Source organism: Pan paniscus, chromosome 15 (assembly GCF_029289425.2).
Source record: "Pan paniscus chromosome 15, NHGRI_mPanPan1-v2.0_pri, whole genome shotgun sequence".
Lineage (NCBI taxonomy): Eukaryota > Metazoa > Chordata > Mammalia > Primates > Hominidae > Pan > Pan paniscus.
In genome coordinates, this window is record NC_073264.2 from 92,627,662 (window position 1) to 92,644,309 (window position 16,648).

The window sequence follows — 16,648 nt, forward strand, 5'->3', positions numbered from 1 at the left end:
TAAAATTTACCCAAGCCCAATTAAGGTGGCAGAGCCTTCATGATTGTCCGGTCAATGTTTCTCATCACTATTTTTTCATCAAGATCTTGGCTTTTGTTTTGTTTTGCTTTTTGAGACAGAGTCTTGCTCTGTCACCCAGGTAGAGCACAGTGGTGCCATCTTGGCTCACTGCAACCTCCACCTCCCAGGTTAAAGCAATTCTCCTGTCTCAGTCTCCTTAGCAGCTGGGACTACAGGCACACACCACTACGCCCAGCTAATTTTTGTACTTGTAGCAGAGATGGGGTTTTGTCATGTTGGCCAGTCTGGTCTTGAACTCCTGGCCTCAAGCAATCCACTGGCCTGGGCCTCCTGAAGTGCTGGGATTACGCACATGAACCACCATGCTCGACCAAGATTTTATTTTAATTACTACCTCAGCTAGTGGAAGTAGATTCAATACCACTTAAGCCCTAGACATGCCTCACTCTAAATACACATACACATGGATGTATATACAAGCTCCCACTAGATTACTGGCTCCACATTCACTGTTGTGAGTGCTCCAGAAAAATCTTCTGTGGCACTAAGTTAGTTTGGTTATTCCCACCTTTACTTTTTCTAAAATGAACAAATAGGTCATACCTCATTAATATGATCTTGACCATGTTTGCTACCCAAATGGCATCCAATTTCAAGACACATCTCCAATATACTATATTCTACCAAATGGGTATCAAATGGTTAAAAAAGACATTCTCTGAACTGCTGCAGTTGGGGGTACAGAAATAGAGAAAATAAGAATGTTTATGGTACTACAAAGGAAGCAGTCAATGTTAAGAGGGTGTGATATTTATTTTGTGTGCATGGGGCTATACAAAGTGGGCAGGAACCTGCATTAAACTGTACCTCAATCACTTCTTGCCAAAACATTTGTAAAATGCTACAGCCTTCACAGCAGCACTTTGGATAGAAGTGTCCAGCATCAAGAGAAACAGATGTATTGGCAGCCAGTATTTTACAAAGCACATTACAGGGAAGCAAAGATTTAACAACTTGAAATTATTCATACTTAATGAATAAAACTGGCATTTTACATGTATGAAGACCAAGAAAACACAGAAGTGACAAATCCCCACATAACAAAAACAGAACCATATGGAGCTAAAGAAAAGGATCAGGAGAACTCAGTATTTTAGTTCATACTTTTCCTTTTTTTGCCTATCACTGGCTAATATTTTAGAAATACAAAATTTTCTAAACAGGAACAGACATGATTAAACATACTGCTTTATATGTAATGTGTGCTACCAGGCAGCTCTTACTACATTTATTGTCTTCCTTTCTATACTTAACAAATTCAGGTTTCAAATAAATTTTACTTATACACCTGAGGTAAAGTCTTAAAAGATCTTCCAAGTCATATTACACTTATCTGCAGCGGTGCGACCTTGGCTTAATGCAACCTCTGCCTACCAGGTGCAAATGATTCTCCTGTCTCAGCCTCTGGAGTAACTGGGATTACAGGCATGTGCCTCTGCATCCTGGATTCAAGCGATTCTCCCGCCTCATTCTCCTGAGCAGCTGGGATTACAGGTGTCCACCATCACGCCTGGCTAATTTTTGTATTTTTAGTAGAGACGAGGTTTTGCCATGTTGGTCAGGCTGGTCTCGAACTCCCGACCTCAAGTGATCCACCCACCTCAGTCTCCCAAAGACCTATTATTCTTACAATACCATAGGCATCAAAGAATAAAAAACAACGTGTGTGTGTGTGTGTACGGGTGCAAATAACAATTCTTTCTTTGTACTACACACTTATTTTTTTGTTGTTGAGATAGGGTCTCACTCTGTTGCTCAGGCTTGAGTGCGGTGGCATGATCACTGCTCACTGCAGACTCAAACTCCTGGGCTCAAGCGATTCTCCCAACTCAGCCTCCCACGTGGCTGGGATTATAGGCATGCATCACCATACCTGGCTAATTTAAAAAAAAAAAATCTTTTTTGAGACGGAATTTCACTCCTGTTGCCCAGGCTAGAGTGCAATGGTGTGATCTCAGCTCACTGCAACCTCTGCCTCACAGATTCAAATGATTCTCTCGCCTCAGCCTCCCGAGTCTGGGATTACAGGCGTCCACCATCACGTCTAGCTAATTGTTGTATTTTTAGTAGAGACGGGGTTTTGCCATGTTGGCCAGGCTAGTCTTGAACTCTTGACCTCAGGTGATCCACCCGCCTTGGCCTCCCAAAGTGCTGGGATTGTAGGCGTGAGCTACCGCATCCAGCCCCAGGCTAGTCTTTAACTTCTGGGTTCAATCGATCCTCCTGCCTTGGCTTCCCAAAGTGGTGGGATTACAGGTATAAGCCACTAGGCCCAGCCTATGTAAACTTCTATTTCAGTTAGAATAGACCAATTCACACACTGGGATGACACAGTAAGAGCTTTTCTAACTTTGGAGGTGTTACAAACGCAAATTATTGTCTAGCTCTCAGAGACTTTGACTCAGGTTTTGTGCAGAATTCATGATACTGCACCCTAGGGCACTGTGATGCAAACACCCTAAAACACCAGATCAGAGAGATTGGGCATACTATAAGAAAAAAAAATCTACATTTTAATAAGCAATTATCAATAGACACTTAAAAAATTCCCATGAATCTTACATCATATTAAACACTTTCTTTACATGCCTGACCTCAGTTAATTTTCAGACAACTTTACAGGGTAGGCATTAATGTCACCATCCTTCAGATGGGGAAACTGAAGCTTTAAGAAGTTAAGGCCGCCCAACTCACATAGCTACTGTTATTAAGTGACAGACGGAGCTGAAACTCAAATTCACATGGGTTTAACTCACCCACAGGCACACCCCTTAGCAAAACGTGGCTTTTGGTAGGGATACATGCAGTTGTAATTTGCCTCCTCTGCTACATTCCCTAGACCCTGAAACTGGACTTTTACCGTATCATTATCTGGGAATTTTACAAATTCGTTTTAAATTTTATTTTTTTGGTAGAGACAGGCCATAGCGCCCGGCCCACAATTCTCATTAGAATTTATATTCTGTGTTTGGTGACATTTCTCTTGGCTTTGTGCTTCACTCTCCCCTCTTCCAATCTGTTCTATTCTATGCATAATTCATAGAGTAATAATCCCAAAGTTCAGCATTCAACCATTTCATTAATATTATCCTCCTATAGTTGAGTACGGTGGCTCACAACTGTCATCCCAACACTGCGAGGCTAAGGTGGGAGAATTGCTTGAAGCCAGGAGTTTGAGACCAGCCTGGGCAACAAAGTGAGATCCATTCTTTACAAAAAAATTTTTTAAAGGTGGCTATGGTAGCATGCATCTGTAGTCTTAGCTAATTGGAAGGCTGAGGTGGGAGGATGGCTCAAGCCCAGGAGTTCAAGGTTGCAATAAGCTATGGCTGTGCCACTGCACTCCAGCCTGGGCAACAGAGCAAGACCCCAACTTAAAAAAAAAAAAATCAGGCTGGGCCCAGTGGCTCACACCTGTAATCCCAGCACTTTGGGAGGCCAGGGCAGGCAGACTGCTTGAGCTCAGAGGTTTGAGGCCAGCCTGGGCAGTATGACAAACTCCATCTCTACAAAAAATACAAAAATTGGCTGGGGGTGGTGGTGCACACCTGTGGTCCCAGCTACTCAGGAGGCTGCGGTGGGAGGATTGTTTCAGCCAGGGAAGTGGAGGTGGAGGTTGCAGTCGCTGAGACTGCATTATTGCCCTACAGCCTGGGTGACAGAGCAAGACCCTGTATCCAAAAAAGCATCCCCTCATACCATTTCTTCAAACTACATTTGTCACACTTACCTCTCCTACCCCAGATAGAGTAACCTTCTGGTCTCGTATTATTATTGTATATTATAATCTCTTAAAATATCTCACAATACTTAACTTTATACATTAACAAAATCAAAACTCAATGTATGTATTTAAAAGGAGCAAACTGTTTTCGCTGCATCTCTTGAAGTATGAAAAAATGATCTAACTCACCTGCAACATGCCAACAATCTCTACCTTATTGAAAAAGATAAAAGAGTGAAGTGTTGATAACATGTTTTCTTCAAAGACCGAAGGAGTTGGTAGAACCATATCTTGTATATACTGAACTCTGTATGTCTGATGAATTTTTTGTTTCAGCTCAGGATCTGATATGGGAATCACTTCTTTAAACTTGGCTGTTTTTGTTAGAAATTCCCTGTGTTTTCGTGGTTGTGATAAAGCAGGATCATATTCTAAACATCCAATGACGTCCATTATACATTCTTCAGAGAACATAACTTCAAAAAGAGCAGTTCGATTCAAGAGAAAGATGCCTTTGATAATTTCATACAAGTGGTGCAGTCCTTCAATATTTTCCAAATCTTCACACACATGAAAAAGCTCCAGGAGCTTTTTAATATAACCCTCATTTTCTAGTGCCAGTGCAAGTTTTTCACGACGAAGAGGTGAAGGTAAAGATGATGCCACAAGTTCTGCAATTTCTTCAAGGCGACTTAATTCACAAGATGGCAATTCTAAGCCTGGCGATGACATATCATCAAAACGCTCCTCTTCAGATTCATCCACAAGGTCCTGAGTGATGTCCACGGAAGGGTCCTTTCCTTGAACCTATGAAAAAAAATTTAATTGCTGACAAAATAGATAACAGGTGACCAGCAAACCTAAATGCTACTCTAAGATGAATACTAGAAATGTTGTAAGAAACCTATAATGATCATTTTCAAGACAAAACTGCCTACTTTTCTACATTACATTTCTCCAAATACATATACTTTCAATTTTAAGGAAGTTAGTCAAAGTTCAAAAACAGAATGAGCTTCCCTATAAAGTATGAGGTCTGCTGGCAAGAACAACTTTCTAGGACAGGCTAAACTAAGTGAGACTGTTACGAAACAGCCCTCTGCAGACCCACAACATAGAAGCCTGATGCTAAAACAGCCACTAACATCTCATATCCCTGGCCCTCTTTTCCAGCAGACCAAGGCAAGTCTCAGAAACAGTCCTAGGACTGTGCTAAAGGATAGCTGCCACCACCAAACTCTTCAATATTTAACTCTGAGGTGAAGACCAAATAAACACCAAATATCATAATGTTATGATCACAGAAAATATATATAATTATAAGCAAAAAGGAAAATATTTAACATCAATTGATTGTAGAAACCAAGGGCCAAAGAGCATGAACAAACTGGCTTTGGACCAAAGTGAGTCACTGATTTGCTATAAATACTGACAGCCCAAACACAGGATTTTAAAAACACTAGGCAGAATACAAGTGTACCTACATAAAAATGAAGCCACATATAAAGTAAATACAACCTATATGTAGTAGAGTTATTCCCAAAAAAGGTCTGCTGAAGGTTAAGTAACCAAACCACGAAAATATTTTCCTTTCTACACACCCTAACCTGTAGCCTTCATGATCCCTCTAGGAGCCCGAAAATCTGTCATAAAACCTAATTTTATGCCACTCGAGGGGCTCTTATTATAAAAAGGTAACTTATATTGACTACATTTTAAAGTAAGGCATTTTTTTTGGTAACAAAAGGTCAAGGATAAACTTTGAAATGAAACAAATTTTGTTATCTTGGCCCTAGAATTTGGGACAGTGACCACTAAAGCAAGTAAAAGGCCAAGTAGAATGGTAAAGCGATGAAAAAAATTAGACCTTATATGAAAAAGCCAAGAAGCTTAAATTGCTTAGCGTAATGAACAGATGCACTGATAGATACTAGAAAAGATGACGACCTGGAATACTTTTCTGGAAATGTGCTGCAAGGTGATATGGTCTTGACCTCATCCAAGTGGACAGCAGCACTGAAAGGAGGCAAGTCACATTCATGGCTTGTACCTGCATGGTCTCACAGTGGCTCTGAATTTGTTAATTATGTAAGCTCTCATTATAGTTTTAAGTTCCTGATACCCAAACTATGACTTTATCCACAGAAAAATGTTAGATTTTGATTAGCAAACCAAATGAAAAGAGAGGAGTGCCCTTATTATATTAAGAATGCCATCTTTTTGAGTTGAGCAAATTGGTGAACATGGTTCAAGAAATAGAAAAACATTTACTATCTCAGAGAGCAAAATGTAATGACTTTCTTGGATCTAGAAAATGATTGAGAAGTTCAGACAGAACCCATAAAAAGAGTGACTGAGAAATGACACCTTGAACATAAACTGTAAAAGTTGAAAGGGAGTATCAGAAAAGAATATTAAAGCAGCTAGTGATAAAATTATTAAGATGATGAAAAACTTTATGACATTAAAGACCAAACAAAGGTAAAGATCAGACAATATTAAAGGAGAGCCAGGCATGACAATGACAGAGTGAGTTCAGGTTTGAGTTACACATTGGCATAAAGGAAGACTGTATCCAGAGTGGAAGTGTTTGATTCAGAAAGATGAAAGAGAGGAGAACAAGATTTGTCTGAATAACAGATGCTATTAACATAGCCTGAACTCATTAATGTCACCTCTCTCTCTTTGGGATAACTCTACAAGACAAAATCTAGAGAAATATGCTATAAATATAATTGTTAGATGGAAAGCAAAGAAAAACTAAAAAGATGGATGGTATTCAGATATAAATGTTAGTCCTTTCATGTTTCAGAGAAGGAAAGGGACAGCTTAACAGACAGGTTAATTTATGAAAAGCACAGCGAAGTATAATATATTCTTGAAATAAATTCCATTAAGTCAAGGAAAAACTGTGCTAAGGACACTATATCTTCTATGAATGCTATAGCTGTCAAACTTTAGGGTGCATCAGAATCACCAAAAGCAGGGGGCGACAAACCATAGCCAAATTTGGTCTGCCACCTGTTTTTGTAAATAAAAGTTTTACTAGAAGACAGCCCCTCCATTCATTTATGTGCTGTCTATGACTATTTCCGAACTAGAACAGCAGAGGTGACCTAGCTGTGACAGAGACTATATGGCCTGCAAAGCCTTAAATATTTACCATCTTGTTTTTTACAGAGAAAAGTCTGGCCTATAGGGCTTGTGAAAACAGAATTCCTAAGAAAGGATTTTAAAAAACAATTATTGGACCCTACTTGCAGTTTTTGATCCAGTAGGTCTGGGGTTGGCGGGAGGGGTGCTAGTCTCAGAATTTGCATTTCTATCAGTTCCCGGGTCATGCTTGCGCTGCTGGTTTGAGGGTCACATTCAAAGGAATTAAGGAATCTGGTGAAGATTATTCTCTAGATAAAGTAAACATGGAGATGGAGAAACCTTCTCTAGAAAGAAATGGCCTAAGAAGTGTATAACAAGAGCCAACAGCATTAGCTACTAGAGCACATACAAATGCAAATTCACAAAAGATTGTGATTATGTCACTAGGGAAACTCCAGAATAAATTAAGAATATTCGAGCCTAGAGCCACGGTAAGGCTGAATAGTCAGTCAACAGCCATACTGCTCAAGACAAGTACAAGGGTGGGTTTTCTTTCAAAAGCCACAAGAAGTTATGAACAAAGAGTGATGTAATCAGACTTGCATTTTAAAAGAGATCACCTAATCGCTCTAGCTAAAATGTTGATTTAGGAAGATCAGTCAAGACAAAACCAATAAACCAGGCAAGAAATGATGGTGGCTTGGAAAACTACAAAAGTAAAAATGAAGATAAGCCAATGGATCTAGATTTATTATCGAGGGACTGAATGGATAAATGCGATGATGGAAGGATAAACATGATCCACAAGTTTCTGATTTCAGCAACTGGATGGCACTTAGAAGGAGATGGGATAGATATATGTGAGAAGATTATGTTTGGTTTTGGAGTACTAAATTTGAGATGCTAGTGAACACGAAAGGAGAAAGTTTCAAAAAGGCAGGTGGATATAAAACACTGGAGTTCAGCAAAGGTATGAGCTAGAGAGTTTAGTGTCAATAAATTATACCTTCCTTTAAATCAAGTTCAAAGACAGCAGTGAATTTAAAAGATCAATTTGAAATTTATTTAAACTCTTGGGCATTAGTTGAAAGCATGGCAAAAAACTAAACACTTAAAGAAAGCATGTTGATTTTTTTATTTAAAAAATTACCTGACATATTTTCTCCCAAATTTCATCACATCCAGCTTTTTCTTGAAAGCTAAGGGCCAAGTCATAATTTTCTGCTTCAGACCACACAATCAGAGTGTCCTTTGGAGACATAAAAGGAGTCTGAATGATTAACATACACTATCACAAACGAAAATGAACAAACAAAAGGAAATAAAACTGTGTTCATTTTTACTTTTTGCAACACTAATACTGGCAATTATCAATGTCTTTCTTTTTCAAAACAATGAGTTTTTACACTTCACTTCCCCCAATCTATAAAATAAAAATGTTTCCTTAAGGACAACTTGAACCAATATATGAAATATATTCTTTTCATGCATTGCAAAAGATAAAAACAAAACATTATACCAATTATACCAACGCTATCCAAGCATACTGACTTACATTTTATGCTGTCATTAAAATGTCCAAAGAGGAAATCTAAGCATAAAATAGCTAGGGCATGTTAAAACTCCTTCTCTCTTCCCTCTATTGTCAGCAGGTGTTTTTCACCAGGGGCCTCTGAGGTCCATGAAGCCCTTGAAATTATTGGCTACATTTGTAGTACGTGAGCATTTACCTATACATAGGTTTTTTTTTTTTTTTTTTAAACTTAGCAAAGTGCTATGGTTCAAGAAGCAGCAAACTCCTAGCACCTACCACCCTTTCATTCCTATTCAGAACTTCTTAGTTTTATTTTTTGTAGAGATGGAGGTCTTGTCATGTTGCCTAGGCTGGTCTTGAACTCCTGGCCTTGGGCCCTCCCGCCTTGGCCTCCCAAAGCACTGGGATTACAGGAATGAGCCACAGTGCCTGGCCATCTAGACAGAACTTTAATGAAAATTTAATGAACAGTTCAACAGTTTTTCTTAAGATGTAATCTCAGCAAGACACTGCACATCCAATACTTACTGAGACCATTTTATATTCCTCATAGTACCAAGAGCATATATTCTACAATATGCATGGTATAATAAAAATATTTGGCTGGGCGTGGTGGCTCACGCCTGTAATCCCAGCACTTTGGGAGGCTGAGGTGGGCGGTGGTCAGGAGTTTGAGGCCAGCCTGCCTAACACAGTGAAACCCCATCTCTACTAAAAATACAAAAATTAGCCGGGCATGTGCCTGTAATCCCAGCCACTCGGGAGACTGAGGCAGGAGAACTGCTTGAACCCAGGAGGCGGAGGTTGCAGTGAGCTGAGACTGCCCCACTGCACTCCAGCCTGGGCAACAGGAGCAAAACTCTGTCTCCCAAAAAAAAAAAAAAAAAAAAAAGTCAAAATATTTATAAGGCCTAATATATCCTTTTGGCAGGGTGCGGTGGCTCATGCCTCTAATCACAGCACTTTGGGAGGCCAAGGCAGGCGGATCACCTGAGGTCAGGAGTTCAAGACCAGCCTGGCCAACATGGTAAAGCCCCGTCTCTACTAAAAATACAAAAAAATTTTAGCCGGGCATGATGGCGGATGCCTGTAATCCCAGCTACATGGGAGGCTGATGTGGGAGAGTCACTTGAACCCGGGAGGCAGAGGCTGCAGTGAGCTGAGATCGTGCCACTGCACTCCAGCCTGGGTGACAGAGTGAGTCCGTCTCAAAAAAAAAAAAAAAAAAAAATCCTTTCAAATCTTACTGGCAATAAATAAATATACATACTGTTTGATAGCAATCAACCATTTCAAAAAAGGATCCTCTCATTGAGAGCAATCTATAAACCATCTCATACAAGAAATACTGAATGGTACTAGGGAGAGTTACATTTAATGGCTAACTTCAAAATCTGAAGGGCTATGTCACTCAAGTGTTTTTTTCAAGCTGGTACAAAGAGAATTTAGAAGAGTAAAGTTAGATGGATTTGAGTATGGTATAAAGAAAAAAATAATTCAATCTGACTAGCAAGTAACCAAAAACAGCCATGCAAAGGCCGACTGGGTATCCATCAGGATGATAATGGTTGCTGTATTGAGAAGGAAAGATGACTAGCTTAAGGTACCTTTAAGGACCTATGATTCTATTGCAGCAGTTTCTAATCTTTCTCACTAGCAAGGACACTTCTGTTTTGTTTGTTTGTTTTTTGAGATGGTGTCTCTATCACTCATACTGCAATGTAGTGGTGCCATTAAGGCTCACTGCAGCCTCTACTTCCCTGGGATCAGGTGGTCCTTCCACCTCAGCCTCCCAAGTAGCTGGAACTACAGGCATGTGCCACCATGCCCAATGTTTGTATTTTTTGTAGAGGCGGAGTTATGCCATGTTGCCCAGGCTGGTCTCAAACTCCTGGGCTCTAAAAGTGCTAGAATTATAGGCGTGAGCCACCAACCCCAGCCAAGAACACTTCTTAATGTAACACAGATGGATTCCATGTTTAAAAATGTGTCTAAGCAAGGCACAATGGTGTATCCCTGTAGTCCCAGCTAGTTACGGGGCTGAGGAGGGAGGATTGCTTGAGGCCAGGAGTTGGACGCTGCAGTGCACTATGATCACACCTGTGAATAATAGCCACTGTACTCCAGCCTGAGCAACATATCAAGACCCCATCTCTAAAAAAAAAAAAATGAAAAATTTATCTGCCAAACTGCATATTAACTCTGTTCAGTCATTTATATAACTGTCAATCATGAGACCAGTAGTCTCACTGGACTAAAGTGCTGCCAGCCAGAAATAAACAGATGAGAATCTGATTTGGTTGTGCAGTATTACTAAGTCTATAATTTTTATTCAGAATTTTGGAAAACACCTCAAACTCCACTTTTTATACTATCTTAAAGGACTTCCAGATATCACAGACACCAGGCAGGCAATCCGATCCAGACTGAGTAGCAGTTCAAGCTCAAAACTATTAACATTCTAAGATCAACATGCCAAAAATTAGTTAAGGTTTCATTTTTAGTTTACCTTTATAATTCACCAGAACAGAACAAATGGTAGAAGAATTTGCAGTTAATCTATAATTCTGGCAGCCTAAATACTTTACAAGGTTATCCGCTCAGTAAATACTATGCACTTATTATAAGGCTCCAGAGAAGACAAAATTAAAGTTATGTTATTTTCCCTCAAAATAGCATGGAATGAAAATACTAAGAAATTTAAGAGGTAAAGAGGCCACGGTATAAATTCTAATACCACCATCTATGTGGCAGGTAATGCTTAGAAAGTGAGGTAACCTCTCTGAGCCTCAGTTTCCTCATCATTAGGATGGGAAAGATATATACTGTTATGAAAACTACTCATAATATAGATACCACTTTTTTTTTTTTTTTTTGAGATGGAGTCTCGCTCTGTCGCCCAGGCTGGAGTGCAGTGGCGCAATCTCGGCTCACTGCAAGCTCCACCTCCCAGGTTCACGCCATTTTCCTGCCTCAGCCTCCTGAGTAGCTGGGACTGCAGGTACCCGCCACCACGCCCAGCTTATTTTTTGTATATTTAGTAGAGACGGGGTTTCACCGTGTTAGCCAGGATGGTCTCGATCTCCTGACCTCATGATCTGCCCGCCTCGGCCTCCCAAAGTGCTGGGATTACAGGTGTGAGCCACCACGCCTGGCTGGTACTACTTCTTAGTGATGAAAACAAAGTTGGCAGAAAATAACAATCATCTTGGGGGTGAAGGGAACAACCTGCCCAAATTAGATGGCTCCTAAAATTCTGATAAATACTTACGATTATCAGCCCAATGAAGGCTACTAGGATAAGCGTAAAGCCAATAACACATTCTGCTATAACGTATATTCAGAATCACTTTGTGGCTGATGCTTAAGTCAGGGTATAGCCAGACATATGCTCTTAATTACCCATTTGACAAATCTAGCAAGTTTATAAAATTTTAGAAACTGCTTTTCTGTTTTCCTTGAAGATTCCAAATATTACAGCAACTTTTCTCCAAATTATCTTGCTTATCACCCAAAAACCTATAGGCTGAGACACATGAATCTGTTCATTCATTCTCAAAACAGTTTCAATCTTTCCTTTTTCTTAAGATGTGCTTTTACTCTTCAGCTGAATACAACTTCAAAACATGTATTTAATGTATTTAAGTATGGAAGACCAAAGCCAAATATTCCAGGCTCTAGATTTTTCCATTAAACTTAAGTTTTCTTAAGAACACTAAATGCAATACAGTATTATATCAGACTATCAAACTATCAAGAAAATATACTGTATGAATGTTTGGTGGACAAATAAATCACGACTAAATATATTTAGGAGTTGACACCAGCATTCCTAACCACTATTTGTGTGGTCAAACAAGTCACGACCTTTACGCATCACCCAATGGGAAAAATAAAAACAATACTAACTTCTTTCTAGTATTTTAAAGATCAATGATGAAGCAAAGCACTTTATGAACAAGCTGGTAATCTTCTTTCTTCTCAATTAACTATTTTGTATCTGCATCTTCTGGGCAATGAGGGAACTGATCTTGACTTCATTGGCTATATAGAGCACTCATCCTGTGTGTCTGTGTGGGTGTACGTGAAGCGCACGTGCGTGTGTACTGAATGAATACCATTTAATAACAGCACTAGTTGATACTAAGTGAAAGATTTACTTTCTAATATTTCTTTGCATATTAGAAAGGTTTAAGAAAGTGTATTTTGAGTACACTGTACTGTGAAGTACAGTTACCTTCAAAACTGTAGTATCATAATAAGACCCTATTCAGGAATCTGTAAAAGAAATCAGATTCATATGACAGATTCCTATCTACACAGTACTGCTGTAGAGGGAGATACTAATGTTCCTTCTGCACTATCATCTACAACAGGAATTTTCACCATTTAACTGTGTTTGTAGCAGCTTATCACATCAATGGTCACCTTTTTTTTTTTAGGTAAAAACAAGGAAATTTTAGGGCTCAGTTGCTATAATAGGTGGAACACAAACTCCACTTTAACTTGTGGCAAGCTTTTTAAATTTAAAATTATTGTGTTAAACACTCTAGGAATTGGCAGAAATCCTATTTTAGAATTTCACTGCCAAACTGTTGTAATCTCTTCTAAATTTTTCACTATAAGCAATCAGATAATAAACTCATTTACTCAAAAGGAAAATACGCAAGATAAAACACATCTTCAAAATTTTACCTGTTGTTTCTGGTATGCGGTGTTAGGATTTATTTTGGACTCTAAAAGTAGAGAACCTAGGAAACAGAAAAAGACATTCCATTATGTTACTGTAAAACAGCAAAATTATATTCCCTTACATACACACATATTTCCTTAAAAAAAAAAAAAAATTTTTTTTTTTTTTTTTTTAATGAGACAGGGCTTCTCTCTGTCGCCCAGACTGGAGTGCACTGGCACGATCCTCAGCTCACTGCAACCTCCACCTCCCAGGCTCAAGAGATTCTCCTGCCTCAGCCTCCCGAGGAGCTGGGATTACAGGTGTGTGCCACCACACCAGGCTAATGTTTTGTATTTTTAGTAGAGACGGGGTTTCACCATGTTGGTCAGGCTGGTCTCAAACTCCTGACCTCAGGTGATCCACCAGCCTCGGCCTCCCAAGGTGCTGGCATTATACCCGTGAGCCACTGCGCCTGGCCTCAAAAAATATTTTTAAATATTTTTTCACTTTTTGTAGAGATAGAGTCTCGCTATGTTGCCCAGGCTGGTCTCCAACTCCTGGGCTCAAGTGATCCTCCCACTGCCCCCTCCTCCCAAAGTGCTGGGATTGCAGGTGCAAGCCACTGTGCCCGACCAGATTTCCTTTTCTGAACATTTGATGCAAACTCAACTTCAGTTATAGAAAAATTATTATTATTGGGGACAGAGTCTCACTCTGTTGCCAGGCTGGAGTGCAGTGGCACGATCTCGGCTCACTGCAACCTCCGCCTCCTAAGTTCAAGCGATTCTCCTGCCTCAGCCTCCTGAGAAGCTGGGAGTACAGGCATGCGCCACCACACCCAGATAATTTTGTATTTTTAGTAGAGATGGTGTTTCACCATGTTGGCCAGGATGGTCTCAATCTCTTGACCTCGTGATCCACCAGCCTTGGCCTCCCAAAGTGCTGGGATTACAGGTGTGAGCCACCGCGCCTGGCCTAGAAAAATTATTTTTAAAACAAGGTAAGTTTAATTACAGTAACTTGTAACCTAAGAAATGTTTTTCTGAGATAGGGTCTCGGCTCTGTTGCAGTTGTGCGATCTCAGCTCACTGACTGCAACCTCCACCTTCTGGGTAGTTGGGACAGGTGCCAGCTACCATGCTTGGTTAATTTTTTTATTTTTTGTATAGATGGGGTCTCCCTTTATTGCCCAGGCCGGTGTCTGGGCTCAAACAATCTACCCATCTTGGCCTCCCAAAGTGCTGGGACTACAGGCATGAGCCACTGCACCCAGCCAATAAATGTTTTATATACGTGCTTACTTTTAGCAGGAAAGACATGATAATCTGACGAGTAAGGACTGGGTAACAATAGAAATCTACTAATTTATGGACAGCAGAAGGTAATTAAACAACACAGTGTGAAGTCAGATGATCTGGGTTAAAATCTCTTATATATTGTATGACTTCCCATACCCCTCTCCTCTTATCAACCAGTTCTAGTTTATACCTGCAAGTACTACCTGAAGACAAACTCTGGCCCAAAATATTTGAGAAAAAGCAGTTTTCTCTGCAACTGTCTCTCATACGGAGCTTTCATTTCTTCTATTACACTTAACAATTGCTTTACCCATTCCAAATAGTGGTTAGATGGCTAAGAGCGCTCTTAACATTTCCAAATTTAGTTTGCTTTTACATCAAAATTCATTTGTTTTATGAATGCTGTCCAGTATTAATGATTTAATGACCATTCACTACTGTGTGCTCAGAACAGTACCAAGTAATACCGAACACAGTTAATTAACCAAGTTCTGATAACTCAATTTGTATATGTCTTATGCACATGAACAGCTTTCCACTTCACACCAACCCTCCCAACTATGTCTAGGACAGGTGACCTAATTAATCCAAAATCTCTTTCTTATCCTTTGAGTACTTAAGGTAACTAAACATTCACCATATTATTTTTTCCCACCTGTATTCCCCACAAACCCCATTTCTTTGGGCTTTTCTTCTTTACAAAAACTGGTTTTGGCTTAGGACGCTCAGATAAGCATTCTCACATTTTGGAGAAAATACTGTTTTAATCTTCTTCCTCTTTATCCAACTTTTGCCAGATTAATCAAAACACATTTTCCAGTGCCCCTTCAATTCTCTTTACGCTCAATTTTCAGGATTTTATTTTGGTTATTAACAGCTGTGCTAGTGATACATTCATAACAAGAAAAAGCAGCAGGTGGCCAGGTGCGGTGGCTCACACCTATAACCCAGCACTTTGGGAAGCTGAGGTGGGAGGATCGCCTGAGGCCAGGAGTTTGAGAACAATTTGGCCAATAAAGCAGGACCTTGCCTCTGCAAACATAAAATAACAATAAAATAAAATAAAAATAAGAAAAAGTAGGCTGGGCGTGGTGGCTCACGCCTGTAATCCCAGCATTTTGGAAGGCTGAGGTGGGCAGATCGCTTGAGGTCAGGAGTTTGAGACCAGCCTGGCCAACATGGTTAAACCCCATCTGTACTAAAAATACAAAAATTAGCCGGGCATGGTTGCAGTGAGCTGAGATTGCATCACTGCAATCCAGCCTGGTCAACAGAGACTCTGCCTCAAAAAAAAAAAAAAAAAAAAAGAAAAAGAAAGAAAAAATAAATTAGCTGGATGAGATAGGGCATGCCTATAATTCTAGCTACTCAAGAGACAGGCAGGAGGATCTCCTGAGCCCAGAATCTCAAGACTACAGTGAGCCATGATTGCGCCACTACACTCTAGACTGGGTTCTAGACTGGGTGATAAGGGATCCTGTCTCAAAAAACAAAGGCAAGGTGCAGTGGTTCATGCCTGTAATCCCAGCACTTTGGGAGGTCGAGATGGGAGGATTGCTTGAGGCTAGCCTGGTCTCATATATAGGATGGTGAGACCCCATACTATATATTTTTAATATAAAATTTTAAAAAAAGTATAAAAATCTCCAACTATCTTTGTAGTCTTTCATTATTTTAATTACTAGAATAAAAATTGCATTCTATTATTCTCCACGGAAATCATAAAGTATATAAAGTACATTATGGATCAATATTACTTTTTTTTTTTTTTTTTGAGACGGAGTTTCACTCTTGTTGCCCAGGCTGGAATGTAATGGTGCAATCCCGGCTCACCACAACCTCTGCCTCCTGGGTTCAAGTGATTGTCCTGCCTCAGCCTCCTGAGTAGCTGGCCATGTGCCACCATGCCTGGCTAATTTTGTATTTTTAGTAGAGACAGGGTTTCTCTATGTTGGTCAGGCTGGTCTTGAATTCCCAACCTCAGATAATCTGCCCGCCTAGGCAGGCAGGTGGGTCACTTGAGGTCAGCAGTTCGAGACCAGCCTGGCCAACATGGTGAAACCCCGTCTCTACTAAAGACACACAAAAACCTACTTTGAAATACAACTCATATTCTCAGACACAATCTATCTCCATAAAATTACAAAAGTAAAATAGAGTGAAAGAATTGCATTACTTTATCAAACTATATTTCAGAAGATGCAAGATCTCTAATGGCATAGGACCCAACTAGGAAACGC

At 39.9% G+C, this 16,648-nt stretch overlaps 1 protein-coding gene across 5 annotated transcripts in view; it reads right to left on the minus strand.

Moving 5' to 3' along the window:
• Positions 1 to 16,648, minus strand: part of PPP4R3A (protein phosphatase 4 regulatory subunit 3A) — a 55,470-nt gene that overhangs the window by 20,032 nt on the left and 18,790 nt on the right. For all 5 annotated transcript variants that reach the window (XM_055097950.2, XM_055097949.2, XM_034938023.3 and 2 more), the window contains exons 3-5: positions 13,131 to 13,186; positions 8,052 to 8,150; positions 3,995 to 4,612 (exon numbers count right to left, since the gene is read on the minus strand). In XM_055097950.2, the coding sequence (XP_054953925.1) occupies positions 3,995 to 4,612; positions 8,052 to 8,150; positions 13,131 to 13,186 (773 nt within the window). The remainder of the gene's footprint in view (positions 1 to 3,994; positions 4,613 to 8,051; positions 8,151 to 13,130; positions 13,187 to 16,648) is intronic.